We start from the raw sequence: 16,383 nt of genomic DNA, 5'->3' as shown, positions 1-16,383 counted from the left end.
CTTGTTTTGTAAAATTTTCAATAACAAAAACGATTGAATGAAAAAAAGGTTCGGGATAAACTCAAGGGGATATAGGAAGAAAAGGATCCAGACACTTAAGGGGCTAACTGAATGAAATGTGATCCGGATTGATAAAAGGTAGAACAAGGCCCGTCAAGGACTGCAGTCCCTATCATCTCCACAAGGTGGCCATCTCACTTATATTGAGAAGAACACACACAGGAAGTCTCTATGATCCCTATGTACAGGAAGTGATGTCAGCTACAGACAGGAAGTGATGTCAGGTATAAATAGGAATTTCCAAGGGAGAGGTGAGTCGTGAGGAAACGTTGCTGGGACAGACGAGGAGGTAGTAAGATATTATAGAGGTAATAAGATGTAAATATAATAATTTTACACTATATACATCAAAATCATAGGCGTGCGTACAGGGGAGGGCCTGGGCACACCCTAATCACCCCGTGCTGTCTCCAGAGATTTGCCCCAAAATGCTGCATCCAAGTGAGTGTGTGGCCCGCGCTGCCTGGGAAACAGTTTCACATTCAGGAGATCATGAGAATTTCCAGAGCTGTCAGATAATGACACCGCATGCAGGGAGAGAGACACCAGCTGTCAAAATGTCCGGGGTGGGCGGGACCGCATGGCCATCAAACACCAGCCAATGGGATGGGGTCTGGGCGGGCCGCTACATTTATGTGGCCCCGCCCGCTCTCAGAAGCAGCTCAAACATTGGCTGGTGTTTATACATACATATACACACGTATGTGTGCTTGAGCTTTCGGGTGCACACCCTAATGCAATAGGCTGCGCACACCTATGATCAAAATATATGTATCTAATATCTACTTCCATTCTAAACACACATATCAATATTTATTACATGATCAATGAATAGAATTCCCTCCAATTGTGGAGCTCATCAATATATACCCTACGTACTATGTCTGGGTTTATAATTGTTATATGGCTCCACCAAAACGAGAACTCAATTTACTGACCATCAGGAGAATGGAAATGATATAAAGAAGACTCATCTGAATCTGCCCTACGATGGATACGTAAGTACATGGAAGAGACCACCATGTGACATCACTACGTCACCCATCACTGTATTAAGTAGGACATGTCAACTGACACGCTTACCTTTCAAGCTGTTGAGAGTTCCCGGTCATCCAGATTGTATGAGTCTTGGATTGTTGTCTGGGTGGGATGGGGTAGCTGAGACTAGTTTTGGAGGAGGTTGGTTAAGGTTGGAGGTAGCCAGGACTTCATAGGGTCCCCCAATCTTCTGTCCTTTGGACGTGTCCCATTCTCTATCCACACCTCCTCCCAGGGTCAGTTGATTGTCCATGGCTTCTAATACCACCTCTATGGTGATGACACCCAACTCTATCTCTATACTCCTCAGTTCACCCTTCAGATTCCTCACCCATCACTAACTTACTTCCCTGGTGCCTTCTTGGCAGCATATTCATCCGTATTCTGCCATGAATAGGCACCAGGAAAGGAAAATTACGGAAAGGTAAGTATTTGATTTTCTGTTATCTGACATATCAGTCTGGATGTCTCACCAGTTCCTCACACTCATTCTTTCCAAAACTGAGCTCATATTTCCTATGAACGCTGGATAGGAATATAGAGAGTTCATTGTAGTCTAATGATATTAGTATTAAAATGTTTTTCAGTGTGTTCAAATAAATTTTTAATTTTATCATTGAGATCTCGGCTGGTAGTAATAATCCTTTCCTCTGATGGAGACAATGTAACAAGGGAAGAGGAGAGTCTTGGAATGGAGAACCTCTTAATGATAACACAACCATTGGTTTTCTGTGTAATAATCAAAACTTGGACTGCGCTCAGCACTCCAGGGGCTTTCTCTTCCATCTGAAATTCTGAGATTGATATAAAATTTTCAGTTTATGACCTTTCAAAGAGGAGTGTTCTGTACAAATGATATGACCACCTCATTGATGATGGACAAGGGCTGCAGTCACAGTATGGAGAACATAATGAACCTCACCCTGGAGATCATCTACCTGCTGACCGGAGAGGTGAGGAGGATTCTGGGAGGTCACATGACATCACTCTTATCTCTATTAATAAAACACAGACCTGACCGGAGAGGTGAGGAGGATTCTGGGAGGTCACATGACGTCACTCTTATCTCTATTAATAAAACACAGACCTGACCGGAGAGGTGAGGAGGATTCTGGGAGGTCACATGACCTCACTCTTATCTCTATTAATAAAACACAGACCTGACCGGAGAGTTGAGGAGGATTCTGGGAGGTCACATGACATCACTCTTATCTCTATTAATAAAACACAGACCTGACCGGAGAGGTGAGGAGGATTCTGGGAGGTCACATGACATCACTCTTATCTCTATTAATAAAACACAGACCTGACCGGAGAGGTGAGGAGGATTCTGGGAGGTCACATGACGTCACTCTTATCTCTATTAATAAAACACAGACCTGACCGGAGAGGTGAGGAGGATTCTGGGAGGTCACATGACCTCACTCTTATCTCTATTAATAAAACACAGACCTGACCGGAGAGTTGAGGAGGATTCTGGGAGGTCACATGACATCACTCTTATCTCTATTAATAAAACACAGACCTGACCGGAGAGGTGAGGAGGATTCTGGGAGGTCACATGACATCACTCTTATCTCTATTAATAAAACACAGACCTGACCGGAGAGTTGAGGAGGATTCTGGGAGGTCACATGACATCACTCTTATCTCTATTAATAAAACACAGACCTGACCGGAGAGGTGAGGAGGATTCTGGGAGGTCACATGACATCACTCTTATCTCTTTTAATAAAACACAGACCTGACCGGAGAGGTGAGGAGGATTCTGGGATCCTAACATGATATTCCTATTGGTTCTCCAATACAGAGATTTCCTCTTGTGAAGTCAGGTGATCATATGACCATCACAGTGCCTCCATGTGACTCCCTAAAACCTGAGAGACACAACATGCAGAAGATTCTAGAAGTCACCAAGAAGATGATGGAGCTGCTGACAGGAGAGGTGAGGAGGATTCTGGGAATTCTGGGACATTATCCAGTAACAGACAAGGGATGTGTCTGGATGGTGACTGTATCATTGTGTGTGTCAGGTTCCTATAAGGTGTCAGGATGTCACTGTCTATTTCTCCATGGAGGAGTGGGAGTATTTAGAAGGACACAAGGATCTCTACAAGGACGTCATGATGGACAATCAGCCGCCCCTCACATCACCGGGTAAGAGGAGACTTTATTGTAAAGGAGAGAGAAGTATGGAGGGTCCACCTAGATCCCCCATCATCTGATAAACACATAGAAACAATGTATTCAGTCAGTGTGTGTGTTTCCTACAGATGGATCCAGTAATGGGAACCCACCAGAGAGATGTCCCCGTCCTCTGTATTCCCGGGATTCCACACAGGAAGGTCACACCATCCCCCACCATCATCAGGTAGACGATTGCCAACTATTGGTAGTTATGATTTATACACAAGCATTTTTGTTTATAATGTTTTATCACATTTTCAGAGTGGAAACCTTGAGAATTACAATACTCTTGTTAAAGAAGAGTATAAAGAGGAGGATGAGGAGTATGGTGTAATGGATTATTTAGAAGGACACAAGGATCTCTACAAGGATGTCAAATTAGAGAATCAGCCGCCCCTCACATCACCGGGTAAGAAGAGTATATTTACTTAACTTTTATTCCTTGTTAATCTTGTTCATTTCAGAATGATCTGTCCTCTATTAGACTGAATCCTTTGTAATTGCCTTTTGCTAGATGTAGTGAATCAAATATAAGAAATAGACCTATCCAGTTAATGATTAACTGAAATCTGGCCATTTGGATTAAACGTTTTTAGCCCCTCAGCCATGATAAAATAGTTTCCATATAAGAGGTCCATCTCCATTCCTCAATATAATGTCATGTACCCAACAAATGAGGAGGAGATACTGTACACCATATGAAAGGTCCATCTCCATTCCTCAATATAACGTCATGTTCCCAACAAATGAGGAGGAGATACTGTACACCATATGAAAGGTCCATCTCCATTCCTCAATATAATGTCATGTTCCCAACAAATGAGGAGGAGATACTGTACACCATATGAAAGGTCCATCTCCATTCCTCAATATAATGTCATGTTCCCAGCAAATGAGGAGGAGATACTGTACACCATATGAAAGGTCCATCTCCATTCCTCCAATATAATGTCATGTTCCCAACAAATGAGGAGGAGATACTGTACACCATATGAAAGGTCCATCTCCATTCCTCAATATAACATCATGTTCCCACCAAATGAGGAGGAGATACTGTACACCATATGAAAGGTCCATCTCCATTCCTCAATATAACGTCATGTTCCCAACAAATGAGGAGGAGATACTGTACACCATATGAAAGGTCCATCTCCATTCCTCAATATAATGTCATGTTCCCAACAAATGAGGAGGAGATACTGTACACCATATGAAAGGTCCATCTCCATTCCTCCAATATAATGTCATGTTCCCAACAAATGAGGAGGAGATACTGTACACCATATGAAAGGTCCATCTCCATTCCTCAATATAACGTCATGTTCCCAACAAATGAGGAGGAGATACTGTACACCATATGAAAGGTCCATCTCCATTCCTCAATATAACGTCATGTTCCCAACAAATGAGGAGGAGATACTGTACACCATATGAAAGGTCCATCTCCATTCCTCAATATAACGTCATGTTCCCAACAAATGAGGTGAAGATGCTGTACACTAGAGGTGCGCATCTTCACTCGTCTCACGATTCAATTTGATTACGATTATCCTGTCGACGATTCCATTCGATATCACGATTACTGCCCATGCTCCATTTATTTTATTTGATCTGTTCTTAAAAAAAAAAAGACAACACTCTCTGCATGTAGCAAAGTCTAAACACAGCAGACAACTTAAAGAGGAGCTCCAGGCTCTCCCAAAATACTAGAGGAGATGTTTAGAGACTGCAGACATAGTATAGGAAATGTTCAGAGACTGTGGACATGATACAAGAGATGATCAGAGACTGTGGACATGATACAAGAGATGATCAGAGACTGCGGACATGATACAAGAGATGATCAGAGACTGCGGACATGATACAAGAGATGGTCAGAGACTGTGGACATGATACAAGAGATGATCAGAGACTGTGGACATGATACAAGAGATGATCAGAGAATGCGGACATAATACAGGAGATGATCAGAGACTGTGGACATGATACAAGAGATGATCAGAGACTGCGGACATAATACAAGAGATGATCAGAGACTGCGGACATAATACAAGAGATGATCAGAGACTGTGGACATGATACAAGAGATGATCAGAGAATGCGGACATGATACAAGAGATGATCAGAGAATGCGGACATGATACAAAAGATGGTCAGAGACTGTGGACATGATACAAGAGATGGTCAGAGACTGCGGACATGATACAAGAGATGATCAGAGACTGCGGACATGATACAAGAGATGATCAGAGACTGCGGACATGATACAAGAGATGATCAGAGACGGCGGACATGATACAAGAGATGATCAGAGACTGCGGACATGATACAAGAGATGATCAGAGACTGCAGACATGGTACAAGAGATGGTCAAAGAATGCGGACATGATACAAGAGATGATCAGAGACTGCAGGCATAATACAGGAGATGGACAGAGACTGTGGACAATGTCCCCATAACGTCCCCCCAAACGACAATGTATGCCATTTCATTAATTATGGTTTATGTATGTCTTATTGTCTTGATTCACATCACAACTTCATTGATACCTTTTTTTTTTTTTTTTGTATGATTTATGTTTTTGCTCATCACTGCCCCACACATGCAATGTATGGCTGCATGTGTGGGGCAGTGGTGAGCAAAACCATAAATCATACAAAAAAATTAAAAAAAGGTATCAATGAAGTTGTGATGTGAATCAAGACAATAAGACATACATAAACCATAATTAATGAAATGGTATGCTCACTTTAATGTTTATGTCCACCATCAAGTTTATTTATTATTTTTATTACGGTCAATCGTCATAATTTGGACAATTTGCACATAATGGTGCATCAGATATAAACTGTCAGTGTCTGACTTAAGTACCTGATGATGATGATGACAGAGTTTGCACTGGTTTTCCGCTGCCTGCAGCAGCCTGTTGTGAGGAGGACAAGCGCGGGACACTGGCTCAGGTCTTCTGCAGCAGCCTATGTGACAGTGAGCCGAGGAGGAGGAGGACTCTCTGGAGACCGGGATTCGGGGACACTTGCTCCACATGTCTCCTCTTTCTGTAGCAGCCAGTTCAACACACGGCGATGCTGGGCAGCTGGGGATGACGTCAGCGGGAGGCAGGAAAAGAGGGCGCGGCTAGCGCCCACAGCTCATTTCGGCTTTTTGCAGAGGCAGGGCACAGCGCCTTTTGGCTGCTTTCGCGGCTAACGCCCAAGGCTCATTTCGGCTCCGTTCGGCGTAGCATCCAAAAATTGATTATTTTGGTCGCAGCATCGATGCTGAATCGTGGACGGCCGAATCGCGATGCATTGATGCTGCGATTAAATTCAACACCCCTACTGTACACCATATGAAAGGTCCATCTCCATTCCTCAATATAATGTCATGTTCCCAACAAATGAGGAGGAGATACTGTACTCCATATGAAAGGTCCATCTCCATTCCTCCAATATAATGTCATGTTCCCAACAAATGAGGAGGAGATACTGTACACCATATGAAAGGTCCATCTCCATTCCTCAATATAATGTCATGTTTCCAACAAATGAGGAGGAGATACTGTACACCATATGAAAGGTCCATCTCCATTCCTCAATATAACGTCATGTTCCCAACAAATGAGGAGGAGATACTGTACACCATATGAAAGGTCCATCTCCATTCCTCCAATATAATGTCATGTTCCCAACAAATGAGGAGGAGATACTGTACACCATATGAAAGGTCCATCTCCATTCCTCAATATAATGTCATGTTCCCAACAAATGATGAGGAGATACTGTACACCATATGAAAGGTCCATCTCCATTCCTCAATATAATGTCATGTTCCCAACAAATGAGGAGGAGATACTGTACACCATATGAAAGGTCCATCTCCATTCCTCAATATAACGTCATGTTCCCAACAAATGAGGAGAAGATACTGTACACCATATGAAAGGTCCATCTCCATTCCTCAATATAATGTCATGTTCCCAACAAATGAGGAGGAGATACTGTACACCATATGAAAGGTCCATCTCCATTCCTCCAATATAATGTCATGTTCCCAACAAATGAGGAGGAGATACTGTACACCATATGAAAGGTCCATCTCCATACCTCAATATAACGTCATGTTCCCAACAAATGAGGAGGAGATACTGTACACCATATGAAAGGTCCATCTCCATTCCTCAATATAATGTCATGTTCCCAACAAATGAGGAGGAGATACTGTACACCATATGAAAGGTCCATCTCCATTCCTCAATATAATGTCATGTTCCCAACAAATGAGGTGGAGATACTGTACACCATATGAAAGGTCCATCTCCATTCCTCAATATAACGTCATGTTCCCAACAAATGAGGAGGAGATACTGTACACCATATGAAAGGTCCATCTCCATTCCTCAATATAACGTCATGTTCCCAACAAATGAGGAGGAGATACTGTGCACCATATGAAAGGTCCATCTCCATTCCTCAATATAATGTCATGTTCCCAACAAATGAGGAGGAGATACTGTACACCATATGAAAGGTCCATCTCCATTCCTCAATATAATGTCATGTTCCCAACAAATGAGGGGGAGATACTGTACACCATATGAAAGGTCCATCTCCATTCCTCAATATAACGTCATGTTCCCTACAAATGAGGAGGAGATACTGTACACCATATGAAAGGTCCATCTCCATTCCTCAATATAATGTCATGTTCCCAACAAATGAGGGGGAGATACTGTACACCATATGAAAGGTCCATCTCCATTCCTCAATATAATGTCATGTTCCCAACAAATGAGGAGGAGATACTGTACACCATATGAAAGGTCCATCTCCATTCCTCAGATCTATGTTGCACTGTTGCGAACAATTGAAATATGTTTGAGTATGATAAATAATAATAATATTTCTCTCCTACAGATGAATGTGATGTTGGGAGTTCCTCAGAGTGGTCTCAGGTTTCATCTGATTATGACGGAGAAGAATATGGATCCAAAACAAAATCTCAGGGAGTGAAGACTTATTTGTGCCCGGAGTGCGGTAAAGGTTTTAGACGGAAGAGTAATCTGCAAAGACACATGAGAGTTCACACCGGTGTGTCTTTTCCCTGTAAAGAGTGCGGGAAATGTTTTTCGCGGAGCGATAGACTCACGGAACACCTGAGGAACCACACCGGGGAAAAGCTGCATACGTGTACAAAGTGCGGAAAAAGTTTTTCGCGGAAATATAGACTCATCACACACCTGGAGACCCACACAGATGATAACCTGCATCCCTGTCCAGACTGCGGCCAGAGCTCCAATCAGAAAGACGGCCTTTGCAGCCATCAGAAAATTCACATGGTGATGAGTTCCCATTCATGTTCGGAGTGCGGGATTTCTTTTGATACTCTATCTGAACTTACCATACACCAGAGAGCCCACGCCGGTACGAAGATCTTTCCCTGCTCCGAGTGCGGGAAAGTGTGTGGAAGTAAATCCCATCTTATTGTCCACCAGAGAATTCACACCGGTGAGAAGCCCTATTCATGCTCCCAATGTCAGAAAGGATTCGTAGTAAAGTCAGAACTTATCATCCACCAGAGAAGTCACACCGGCGAGCTGCCGTTTTCATGCCCAGAGTGCGGGAAAGGTTTCACACGACACGGGAACCTCACTAATCACATGAAAGTCCACATTCAGGAGAAGCCGTTCTCCTGCCCGGAGTGCGACAGATCCTTCAAACGGAAAAGTGAGTTTGCTATGCACCTGAACGATCACACGGGGGATCACCCTTTCTCATGCTCAGTGTGCGGGAAAGGTTTCTCTCATAAAGGAAAACTTCACGTACACGAGAGAACTCACAAGGGTTTCACACGACAGGGGAACTTAACTAATGACACGAAAGTCCACACTCAGGAGAAGTTGTTCTCCTGTCCGGAGTGTAAGAAATCCTTCACCCGGAGAAATGAATTTGTGATGCACCTGAGCTTTCACACGGGGGATTATCCTTTTTCATGCTCAGTGTGCGGGAAAGGTTTCTCTCATAGAGGAAAACTTCACCTACACGAGAGAATGCACAAGGGTTTCACGGGGCAAGGAAACGTAACTGATGACGTGAAAGTCCACACTCGGGAGAAGCCGTTCTCCTGTCCGGAGTGCGAGAAATCCTTCACCCGGAGAAATGAGCTTGTTATGCACCTGAGCGTCCACACGGGGGATTATCCTTTTTCATGTTCAGTGTGCGGGAAAGGTTTCGCTCATAAAGGAAAACTTCACTTACACGAGAGAACTCACAAGCGCGAACGACCTTAAGCCTGTTCAGAGTGCGGAGAAACCTACCTGGAAAATTTACATTTCCTTCAACATCTAATTAGCAACCCAACAGGCGGGGGCTAGGGGGTAGTCATGGGGTGGGGGGGACATGGCCAGGATTTGACACCTAGCGTACACATTGTGTTCCCCCAGCACCACCGATCCCAAGACCCTTTCCCATCCGATTACTAAACTATGGAGATCGGAACTTGATCCTAGCCTAGAATATGCCCAAGTCTTGTTTTCAAAATGCCAAGATCTCGCTCTTCCCCAGTTACGCTCCAGAGATACACCAGCTACAGTAGATCCTTCACAGAGTTTTAGAAGAATCTCCTGGATAAAGGCATCAAATACAGCCTCATATATCCCAGCCGGCTCCATATCCTGGAGGGAGAGACAACCAGATTCTTTGATGTCCCGGCTGCCTTATCCACCAGGTTGGACACCCACAAGCTCAAACGGGGCTCCTCTGATCAGCACACGTCATTACTGGAGACCACCTCAGTCTGCTCAGTCGAACTTTGTGTATTCTCTTATGAAAGCTCAGGGCATTTCACTGCTTTTTGTTTTTCACCATGAAAACCTACATGCCGACCAGCTACTGAAGCCAGCCTTGTCTTTCTGTCAACAAGTCACCTTAATTCCTCTTTCTTGACCTAACCTCCAAAGTAAATGGTAACTTGGCATACCAGATATAATTGATGAGGACCGGACCGGAATCGGTATCTGTCAGGGGGAGGCTGATGAGGTTCTAAAGTCTTCATAGAACAGACTACACTCCCCATAGGTCCCACAAATTGAACCCTGCCCTACCTTCTGCCTGTTGGTGTTGGGGTCATCGTGATGGAGGCTTTTTCCATAGACCTGTCCTTATGTTTCTCTATTCTGGAAGGAAATAGTGGACTTCGGGCTTTGGCCCACCTTACTCCAACACCGAAAATCTGCTTACTGGATCCAGTAGAAGACATGGTTTCCTCTATTGCTGGAAGGACACGTCTAGGCTTACTGTTCTTTTATGCCCGGAAGGCTATCACCATGACTTAGGAAAAATTAAGTGCCTCCTTCTATCTCCTTTTGGACACATTTGGTAAACTCCAACCTTCCGCTATATCAAGACACGGGGGTTGAGGAAAAAACTCACAAATGTCTAGATCAAGGGACTCAAACAGGCGGCCCTCCAGCTGTTGCAAAACTACAAGTCCCGTCATGCCTCAGCCTGTGGGAGTCATGCTTGTAACTGTTAGCCTTGCAATGCCTCATGGGACTTGTAGTTTCGCAACAGCTGGAGGGCCGCCAGTTTGAGACCCCTGGTCTAGGTGAAGTAGCTAGAGGAGCCATCAACCACTATGGATCTAGCCCCTTGAAGCTGAATTCAAGGAATTTGGCTACTTTGTAAAAACTACAGGCATGGCATGAGTTAAGTCTATCAAGGTGCCTACTGCTTCGTAGACTTATCTCTATTATTCACATCTGGCAGGTTTACTGTGCTCCAGGAAGATAGCTTAAAGAGCTCCAACGCTGCTCACTGTGGTCTGTTCCTTCAAGAGCAGAGTCGCTGGAACTGCTATGCCCACCTCTTTTTCTGCCCATTCACAGAAGCCTTTGTATTATGTGAACTCATTAAAAAAAAAAAGGCTTCCCTCCCCTCTTTCTGCCCATTCACAGAAGCCTTTGTATTAGGTGAACTCATTAAAAAAGAGACTTCTGTGAATGGGTCGGAGAAGGGTTTAGCTGCTCTGTGTCCTTCTCGCCTCTCACAGCCGGAGTGTATTAATACATTTAATACAGGTACTTAGATAGCATCTTCAATTTACACAGTGCTTTACACATTCCCATCAGTGCCTGCCCTTAACAAGCTTACAATCTAAGGTCTCTAACTCACATTCTAGGGCTAATTTTGACACGGGGCCAATTAACCTCCCAGCATGTCTTTGGAGTGTGGGAGGAAACCGGGGGAACCTGGAGGAAACCCAAGCAAACTCCAGGCAGGTAGTGCCATGGTTGGGATGTGAATCCACGCTCCTAGTGCTGCTAGGCAGAAGTGCTAACCACTTAGCTACCTTGCTGTCCATATAAATAACAGAGATAAGTCCCGGAGGTGACATGTACCCAATCGGACCGACTCATAGTGTGCCTGCACTTTTTGCCAAGTTGATGAATTCCTGGTTTTCAGCTTTATTGCTCTCAATGAGATACATAATAAGGCCTGAACCGGATTCCCTGTCTTCAGTTCACCTTCCTTCACCTTGGAACTCAAAACTGGGGGGGGGTATGCACTGATATCTTCAACATTTATGCTATGGACCACTAAGTTGTGTTTTATATTGTTTTCCCTTTTGTTGTAGATTGTAAGTTGTCACAAGTGACATCCCCCTACTTGGGCTGCGTCATTTGTAGTATGTTGTAACCATATTTCTCTAAAAATCTCAATAAAAAAAGATTTAAAAAAAAATTTCTTTGACACTCAAGGGAATAAGGGTGAGAAAGATCCAGACACTTAAGGGGTTAACTGAAATGTGATCCGGATTGATAAAAGGTAGAACAAGGACTGCAGTCCCTATCATCTCCACAAGGTGGCGGTCACACTTATATTGAGAGAAACTCACACAGGAAGTCTCTGTGATCCCTACAGACAGGAAGTGATGTCAGCTACAGACAGGAAGTGATGTCAGGTATAAATAGGAATTTCCGGGGGAAAGGTGACTCGGGAGGACGTAAAGAGGAGACGTTGCTGGGACAGACGAGGAGGTAATAAGATATTATAGATGTAATAATATGCGAATATAATCATTTTACACTACATACATCAACATATAAGTATCTAATATCTACTTCCATGCCAAACACACATATCAATATTTATTACATGATCAATGAATAGAGTTCCCTCCAATTGTGAAGCCCATCAATATATACCCTACGTACTACGTCTGGGTTTATAATTGTTATATGGCTCCACCAAAACGAGAACTCAATTTACTGACCATCAGGAGAATGGAAATGATATAAAGAAGACTCATCTGAATCTGCCCTACGATGGATACGTAAGTGCATGGAAGAAAAGACCACAATGTGACATCACTACGTCACCCATCACTGTATCAAGTAGGACATGTCAACTGACACGCTTACCTTTCAAGCTGTTGAGAGTTCCCGGTCATCCAGATTGTATGAGTCTTGGATTGTTGTCTGGGTGGGATGGGGTAGCTGAGACTAGTTTTGGAGGAGGTTGGTTGAGGTTGGAGGTAGCCAGGACTTCATAGGGTCCCCCAATGTTCTGTCCTTGGACGTGTCCCATTCTCTATCCACACCTCCTCCCAGGGTCAGCTGATTGTCCATGGCTTCTAATACCACCTCTATGCTGATGACACCCAACTCTATCTCTATACTCCTCAGCTCACCCTTCAGATTCCTCACCCATCACTAACTTACTTCCCTGGTGCCTTCATGGCAGCATATTCATCCGTATGCTGCCATGAATAGGCACCAGGAAAGGAAAATTACGGAAAGGTAAATATTTCTGTTATCTGACATTTCAGTCTGGATGTCTCACCACTTCCTCACACTCATTCTTTCCAAAACTGAGCTCATATTTCCTATGAACGCTGGATAGGAATATAGAGAGTTTATTGTAGTATAATGATATTAGTATTAAAATGTTTTTCAATGTGTTCAAATAAATGTTTAATCTGATCATTGAGAACTTGGCTGGTAATAATAATCTTTTTGACTGATGGAGACAATGTAACAAGGGAAGAGGAGAGTCTTGGAATGGAGGACCTCTTAATGATAACACAACCATTGGTTTTCTGTGTAATAATCAGAACTTGGACTGCGCTCAGCACTCCAGGGGCTTTCTCTTCCATCTGAAATTCTGAGATTTTAAATTGATATAAAATTTTCAGTTTATGACCTTTCCACGTGGATGACCACCTCATTGATAATGGACAAGGGCTGGAGTCACAGTGTGGAGAACGTAATGAACCTGACCCTGGAGATCATCTACCAGCTGACCGGAGAGGTGAGGAGGATTCTAGGAGGTCACATGACATCACTCTTATCTCTATTAATAAAACACAGACCTGACCGGAGAGGTGAGGAGGATTCTGGGAGGTCACATGACATCACTCTTATCTCTATTAATAAAACACAGACCTGACCGGAGAGGTGAGGAGGATTCTGGGAGGTGACATGACATCACTCTTATCTCTATTAATAAAACACAGACCTGACCGGAGAGGTGAGGAGGATTCTGGGAGGTCACATGACATCACTCTTATCTCTATTAATAAAACACAGACCTGACCGGAGAGGTGAGGAGGATTCTGGGAGGTCACATGACATCACTCTTATCTCTATTAATAAAACACAGACCTGACCGGAGAGGTGAGGAGGATTCTGGGAGGTCACATGACATCACCCTTATCTCTATTAATAAAACACAGACCTGACCGGAGAGGTGAGGAGGATTCTGGGAGGTCACATGACATCACTCTTATCTCTATTAATAAAACACAGACCTGACCGGAGAGGTGAGGAGGATTCTGGGAGGTCACATGACATCACTCTTATCTCTATTAATAAAACACAGACCTGACCGGAGAGGTGAGGAGGATTCTGGGAGGTCACATGACATCACTCTTATCTCTATTAATAAAACACAGACCTGACCGGAGAGGTGAGGAGGATTCTGGGAGGTCACATGACATCACTCTTATCTCTATTAATAAAACACAGACCTGACCGGAGAGGTGAGGAGGATTCTGGGAGGTCACATGACATCACTCTTATCTCTATTAATAAAACACAGACCTGACCGGAGAGGTGAGGAGGATTCTGGGAGGTCACATGACATCACTCTTATCTCTATTAATAAAACACAGACCTGACCGGAGAGGTGAGGAGGATTCTGGGAGGTCACATGACATCACCCTTATCTCTATTAATAAAACACAGACCTGACCGGAGAGGTGAGGAGGATTCTGGGAGGTCACATGACATCACTCTTATCTCTATTAATAAAACACAGACCTGACCGGAGAGGTGAGGAGGATTCTGGGAGGTCACATGACATCACTCTTATCTCTATTAATAAAACACAGACCTGACCGGAGAGGTGAGGAGGATTCTGGGAGGTCACATGACATCACCCTTATCTCTATTAATAAAACACAGACCTGACCGGAGAGGTGAGGAGGATTCTGGGATTCTAACATGATATTCCTATTGGTTCCTCAATACAGAGATTTCCTCTTGTGAAGTCAGGTGATCATATGACCATCACGGTGCCTCCATGTGACTCCCTAAGACCTGAGAGACACAACATGGAGAAGATTCTAGAAGTCACCAAGAAGATGATGGAGCTGCTGACAGGAGAGGTGAGGAGGATTTTGGGAATTCTGGGACATTATCCAGTAACAGACAAGGGATGTGTCTGGATGGTGACTGTATCATTGTGTGTGTCAGGTTCCTATAAGGTGTCAGGATGTCACTGTCTATTTCTCCATGGAGGAGTGGGAGTATTTAGAAGGACATAAGAATCTCTACAAGGACGTCATGATGGACAATCAGCCGCCCCTCACATCACCGGGTAAGAGGAGACTTTATTGTAAAGGAGAGAGCAGTACGGAGGCTCCACCTAGATCCCCCATCATCTGATAAATACATAGAAACAATGTATTCAGTCAGTGTGTGTGTTTCCTACAGATGGATCCAGTAATAGGAACCCACCAGAGAGATGTCCCCGTCCTCTGTATTCCCGGGATTCCACACAGGAAGATCACACCATCCCTCACCATCATCAGGTAGATGAGGAACAATCACTGATAGTATCATTAGGATCTGTACATTATCTGCATTGTTACCATTGTTGTCATTTTTATTATATATTCAGTTTGGAAACTTTGGGGATAATAATATTCATATTAAAGAAGAGTATAAAGAGGAGGATCATGAGGATGGGGTGATGGAGGAAATACAGAAAAATCTGTACCAGGACACCATGGTGGAGCAATCCAGCTACAGAAACCCACCAGCGAGATGTCCCCGTCCTCTGTATTCCTGGGATTCCACACAGGAAGGTCACATCATCCCTCACCATCATCAGGTAGATAATTGATAATTATTGGTAGTTATGATTTATACACAGCAAGTTCGTTACAATGAATGTTTTTTTATATTTTCAGAGTGGAAACCTTGAGAATTACAATACTCTTGTTAAAGAAGAGTATAAAGAGGAGGATGAGGAGTATGGTGTAATGGATTATTTACAAGGACACAGGGATCTCCACAAGGACGTCCTATTAGACAATCAGCCGCCTCTCACATCCCCGGGTAAGGAGAGTATATTTACTTCACTTTTATTCCCTGTTAATCTTGTTCATTTCAGGACGATCTGTCCTATGTTAGACTGAATCATTTTTAATTGTCTTTTGGTAGTTGTAGTTAATCGAATATAAGAAATAAACTTATCCAGGTAATGATTAACTGAAACCTGGCCATTTGGATTGAACGTTTTTAGTCCCTCAGAAAAGTCATGTTCCCAACAAATGAGGAGGAGATACTGTACACCATATGAAAGGTCCATCTCCATTCCTCAATATAACGTCATGTTCCCAACAAATGAGGAGGAGATACTGTACATCATATGAAAGGTCCATCTCCATTCCTCAATATAACGTCATGTTCCCAACAAATGAGGAGGAGATACTGTTCACCATATGAAAGGTCCATCTCCATTCCTCAATATAACGTCATGTTTCCAACAAATGAGGAGGAGATACTGTACACCATATGAAAGGTCCATCTCCAT

At 43.5% G+C, this 16,383-nt stretch overlaps 2 protein-coding genes and 1 long non-coding RNA gene across 3 annotated transcripts in view; all 3 read left to right on the top strand.

Annotated features, from left to right (window-relative positions):
• Nucleotides 1–16,383, top strand: part of LOC141104772 (uncharacterized) — a 56,736-nt gene that overhangs the window by 29,034 nt on the left and 11,319 nt on the right. The window contains exons 6-8 of the mRNA XM_073594504.1: nt 15,279–15,376; nt 15,466–15,678; nt 15,758–15,905. Coding sequence (XP_073450605.1) covers nt 15,279–15,376; nt 15,466–15,678; nt 15,758–15,905 — 459 coding nt within the window. The remainder of the gene's footprint in view (nt 1–15,278; nt 15,377–15,465; nt 15,679–15,757; nt 15,906–16,383) is intronic.
• On the top strand, nt 235–3,249 carry LOC141105010 (uncharacterized). Its single transcript, XR_012235513.1, has 3 exons — nt 235–368; nt 1,917–2,051; nt 2,909–3,249. It is a non-coding gene; the product is annotated as an uncharacterized lncRNA (long non-coding RNA).
• LOC141104854 (uncharacterized) lies at nt 3,349–14,948 on the top strand. Its single transcript, XM_073594637.1, has 5 exons — nt 3,349–3,469; nt 3,547–3,694; nt 8,200–12,320; nt 13,478–13,593; nt 14,816–14,948. Exons 2-3 carry the CDS (start codon nt 3,619–3,621, stop codon nt 9,570–9,572), a joined length of 1,449 nt encoding a protein of 482 aa, XP_073450738.1. The 5' UTR covers nt 3,349–3,469; nt 3,547–3,618; the 3' UTR covers nt 9,573–12,320; nt 13,478–13,593; nt 14,816–14,948.

The sequence above is a fragment of the Aquarana catesbeiana genome, linkage group LG08 (genome assembly GCF_042186555.1).
Source record: "Aquarana catesbeiana isolate 2022-GZ linkage group LG08, ASM4218655v1, whole genome shotgun sequence".
In the NCBI taxonomy this organism is placed as follows: domain Eukaryota; kingdom Metazoa; phylum Chordata; class Amphibia; order Anura; family Ranidae; genus Aquarana; species Aquarana catesbeiana.
The sequence above is the reverse complement of the archived record's forward strand: the minus strand, read 5'-3'. Positions and strand labels throughout refer to the sequence as shown.